Consider the following 5239-nt stretch of genomic DNA (forward strand, 5'->3'; position numbering starts at 1 on the left):
CTACGTATTGGACTGGTTTGTGACTAACGGACCCTGGTTAGTGGGGACCCGGCTCTACGTTTTGGACTGGTTTGTGACTAACGGACCCCGGTTAGAGGGGACCCGGCTCTACGTATTGGACTGGTTTGTGACTAACGGACCCCGGTTAGAGGGGACCCGGCTCTACGTATTGGACTGGTTTGTGACTAACGGACACTGGTTAGAGGGGACCCGGCTCTACGTATTGGACTGGTTTGTGACTAACGGACCCTGGTTAGTAGGGACCCGGCTCTACGTATTGGACTGGTTTGTGACTAACGGACCCTGGTTAGTAGGGACCCGGCTCTACGTATTGGACTGGTTTGTGACTAACGGACCCTGGTTAGAGGGGACCCGGCTCTACGTATTGGACTGGTTTGTGACTAACGGACCCTGGTTAGAGGGGACCCGGCTCTACGTATTGGACTGGTTTGTGACTAACGGACCCTGGTTAGTGGGGACCCGGCTCTACGTATTGACTGGTTTGTGACTAACGGACCCTGGTTAGAGGGGACCCGGCTCTACGTATTGGACTGGTTTGTGACTAACGGACCCTGGTTAGAGGGGACCCGGCTCTACGTATTGGACTGGTTTGTGACTAACGGACCCTGGTTAGTGGGGACCCGGCTCTACGTATTGGACTGGTTTGTGACTAACGGACCCTGGTTAGAGGGGACCCAGCTCTACGTATTGGACTGGTTTGTGACTAACGGACCCTGGTTAGAGGGGACCCAGCTCTACGTATTGGACTGGTTTGTGACTAACGGACCCTGGTTAGAGGGGACCCGGCTCTACGTATTGGACTGGTTTGTGACTAACGGACCCTGGTTAGAGGGGACCCGGCTCTACGTATTGGACTGGTTTGTGACTAACGGACCCTGGTTAGAGGGGACCCGGCTCTACGTATTGGACTGGTTTGTGACTAACGGACCCCGGTTAGAGGGGACCCGGCTCTACGTATTGGACTGGTTTGTGACTAACGGACCCTGGTTAGAGGGGACCCGGCTCTACGTATTGGACTGGTTTGTGACTAACGGACCCTGGTTAGAGGGGACCCGGCTCTACGTATTGGACTGGTTTGTGACTAACGGACCCTGGTTAGAGGGGACCCGGCTCTACGTATTGGACTGGTTTGTGACTAACGGACCCCGGTTAGAGGGGACCCGGCTCTACGTATTGGACTGGTTTGTGACTAACGGACCCTGGTTAGTAGGGACCCGGCTCTACGTATTGGACTGGTTTGTGACTAACGGACCCTGGTTAGAGGGGACCCGGCTCTACGTATTGGACTGGTTTGTGACTAACGGACCCTGGTTAGAGGGGACCCGGCTCTACGTATTGGACTGGTTTGTGACTAACGGACCCTGGTTAGTGGGGACCCGGCTCTACGTATTGGACTGGTTTGTGACTAACGGACCCCGGTTAGAGGGGACCCGGCTCTACGTATTGGACTGGTTTGTGACTAACGGACCCTGGTTAGAGGGGATCCGGCTCTACGTATTGGACTGGTTTGTGACTAACGGACCCTGGTTAGAGGGGACCCGGCTCTACGTATTGGACTGGTTTGTGACTAACGGACCCTGGTTAGAGGGGACCCGGCTCTACGTATTGGACTGGTTTGTGACTAACGGACCCCGGTTAGAGGGGACCCGGCTCTACGTATTGGACTGGTTTGTGACTAACGGACCCTGGTTAGAGGGGACCCGGCTCTACGTATTGGACTGGTTTGTGACTAACGGACCCTGGTTAGTGGGGACCCGGCTCTACGTATTGGACTGGTTTGTGACTAACGGACCCTGGTTAGAGGGGACCCGGCTCTACGTATTGGACTGGTTTGTGACTAACGGACCCCGGTTAGAGGGGACCCGGCTCTACGTATTGGACTGGTTTGTGACTAACGGACCCTGGTTAGAGGGGACCCGGCTCTACGTATTGGACTGGTTTGTGACTAACGGACCCTGGTTAGAGGGGACCCGGCTCTACGTATTGGACTGGTTTGTGACTAACGGACCCTGGTTAGTAGGGACCCGGCTCTACGTATTGGACTGGTTTGTGACTAACGGACCCTGGTTAGAGGGGACCCGGCTCTACGTATTGGACTGGTTTGTGACTAACGGACCCTGGTTAGTAGGGACCCGGCTCTACGTATTGGACTGGTTTGTGACTAACGGACCCTGGTTAGTGGGGACCCGGCTCTACGTATTGGACTGGTTTGTGACTAACGGACCCTGGTTAGAGAGGACCCGGCTCTACGTATTGGACCGGTTTGTGACTAACGGACCCTGGTTAGAGAGGACCCGGCTCTACATATTGGACTGGTTTGTGACTAACGGACCCTGGTTAGAGGGGACCCGGCTCTACATATTGGACTGGTTTGTGACTAACGGACCCTGGTTAGAGAGGACCCGGCTCTACGTATTGGACTGGTTTGTGACTAACGGACCGGTTTGTGACTAACGGACCGGTTTGTGACTAACGGACCGGTTTGTGACTAACGGACCCTGGTTAGAGGGGAATGAAACAGCCCAAGAATTAACACACAGGAAGTTCATTTAAACACACTGAGGAAGACGAACATGGGGATGAAGTATTCTCACACATCCCATGTACAAAAGTCCAACCATGCTCACAGACTGAAACAACAAACAGTTCTGGTATGGGCAATATTTACTCCCTTTGAGAGCCTGGGGCAGGCTGGCTAGCCAATCAGGACCTGGAGAGAGTGCATGGCTAGAGTGTGCACAGGGGTGGAGACACATGGCTATTGACTAACTATATGCCATTAACCAGACACTTTCATACAAAGCAAGTTCCAGTCATTCATTTTGCATATGGGTGGTCCTGGGAATTGAACCCACTACCCTGGCATTTCTAGCGCCATGCTCTACCTACTGAGCTACAGAGGACCTCCATCGATTCCATCTTGCCAGCTCAATCAATATAGTCCTCTCTTTTCTTGAACACGATCTCCTTCGCCCTCCGGCCTCCCAGGGAGTTGATTCTGAGGAGGACAATTTAGACCTGTTGATTTGGAAGTGGTTTATCATGTAATGGATCAGTGTTTGTGAGTTAGTGTGTCTTTTCTCCCTCTCTTCTCTCTTTTCTCTCTTCTCTCCCTCCCTCCTCTCCCTATTTTCTCTCTCTCTCTCTCTCCCTCTCTTCTCAGCCTCCTGGTGGGTCCTAAACAACAACTAAATGACATCACGCCAGGCCGACTGAGGACCGCTATCAATCAGAAACGTAGTTTGTAGTCTATCGTCTATCATTAGCATTGGGAAGAAGTGCACACACACAATACTGTCAACTTGTACTGTGAAGTCATTCTGAATTATTATGTATCAGACCTTTGTGTCCCTTCCTCATTAGCTGTGTATTGATGATGCTGTTCCATGCTCCTAGATGTTTACCCTGTTAGGATGATGCTGTTTATGCTCCTAGATGTTTACCCTGTTAGGATGATGCTGTGTCATGCTCCTAGATGTTTACCCTGTTAGGATGATGCTGTGTCATGCTCCTAGATGTTTACCCTGTTAGGATGATGCTGTGTCATGCTCCTAGATGTTTACCCTGTTAGGATGATGCTGTGTCATGCTCCTAGATGTTTACCCTGTTAGGATGATGCTGTGTCATGCTCCTAGATGTTTACCCTGTTAGGATGATGCTGCGTCATGCTCCTCTGTGTTTACCCTGTTAGCATGATGCTGTGTCATGCTCCTAGATGTTTACCCTGTTAGCATGATGCTGTGTCATGCTCCTAGATGTTTACCCTGTTAGGATGATGCTGTGTCATGCTCCTAGATGTTTACCCTGTTAGGATGATGCTGTGTCATGCTCCTAGGTGTTTACCCTGTTAGGATGATGCTGGTCCACGCTCCTAGATGTTTACCCTGTTAGGATGATGCTGTGTCATGCTCCTAGATATTTACCCTGTTAGGATGATGCTGGTCCACGCTCCTAGATGTTTACCCTGTTAGGAGGATGCTGCGTCATGCTCCTAGATGTTTACCCTGTTAGGAGGATGCTGCGTCATGCTCCTAGATGTTTACCCTGTTAGGATGATGCTGTTTATGCTCCTAGATGTTTACCCTGTTAGGATGATGCTGTGTCATGCTCCTCTGTGTTTACCCTGTTAGCATGATGCTGTGTCATGCTCCTAGATGTTTACCCTGTTAGGATGATGCTGCGTCATGCTCCTAGATGTTTACCCTGTTAGGATGATGCTGCGTCATGCTCCTAGATGTTTACCCTGTTAGGATGATGCTGTTTATGCTCCTAGATGTTTACCCTGTTAGGATGATGCTGTTTCATGCTCCTAGATGTTTACCCTGTTAGGATGATGCTGTTTCATGCTCCTAGATGTTTACCCTGTTAGGAGGATGCTGGTCCACGCTCCTAGATGTTTACCCTGTTAGGATGATGCTGTGTCATGCTCCTAGATGTTTACCCTGTTAGGATGATGCTGGTCCACGCTCCTAGATGTTTACCCTGTTAGGATGATGCTGTGTCATGCTCCTAGATGTTTACCCTGTTAGGATGATGCTGGTCCACGCTCCTAGATGTTTACCCTGTTAGGATGATGCTGTGTCATGCTCCTAGGTGTTTACCCTGTTAGGATGATGCTGTTCCACGGTCCTAGGTGTTTACCCTGTTAGGATGATGCTGTTCCATGCTCCTAGGTGTTTACATCAGCAAAGATTCCAGGATTGTGTCTCAAATGGCACCCTATTCCCTATATAGTGCACTACTTTAGACCAGAGCCCTATGGCACCCTATTCCCTATATAGTGCACTACTGTAGACCAGAGCCCTATGGCACCCTTTCCCCTATATAGTGCACTACTTTAGACCAGAGCCCTATGGCACCCTATTCCCTATATAGTGCACTACTTTAGACCAGAGCCCTATGGCACCCTATTCCCTATATTTGTAAGTCGCTCTGGATAAGAGCGTCTGCTAAATGACTTAAATGTAAATGTAAATGTATATAGTGCACTACTTTAGACCAGAGCCCTATGGCACCCTTTTCCCTATATAGTGCACTACTTTATACCAGAGCCATATGGCACCCTATTCCCTATATATAGTGCACTACTTTAGACCAGAGCTCTATGGCACCCTATTCCCTATATAGTGCACTACTTTAGACCAGAACCCTATGGCACCCTATTCCCTATACAGTGCACTACTTTAGACCAGAGCCCTATGGCACCATATTCCCTATA

At 50.2% G+C, this 5239-nt stretch overlaps 1 protein-coding gene across 1 annotated transcript in view; it reads left to right on the forward strand.

Annotated features, from left to right (window-relative positions):
• Positions 1 to 3500, forward strand: part of necab1 (N-terminal EF-hand calcium binding protein 1) — a 162638-nt gene extending 159138 nt beyond the window's left edge. The window contains exon 13 of the mRNA XM_064982557.1: positions 3185 to 3500. Within this exon, the coding sequence (XP_064838629.1) occupies positions 3185 to 3213 (29 nt within the window). The 3' untranslated portion in view covers positions 3214 to 3500. The remainder of the gene's footprint in view (positions 1 to 3184) is intronic.
• Positions 3501 to 5239: the final 1739 nt, after the last annotated feature.

The sequence above is a fragment of the Oncorhynchus masou genome, chromosome 13, assembly GCF_036934945.1.
Source record: "Oncorhynchus masou masou isolate Uvic2021 chromosome 13, UVic_Omas_1.1, whole genome shotgun sequence".
Taxonomy (NCBI): domain Eukaryota; kingdom Metazoa; phylum Chordata; class Actinopteri; order Salmoniformes; family Salmonidae; genus Oncorhynchus; species Oncorhynchus masou.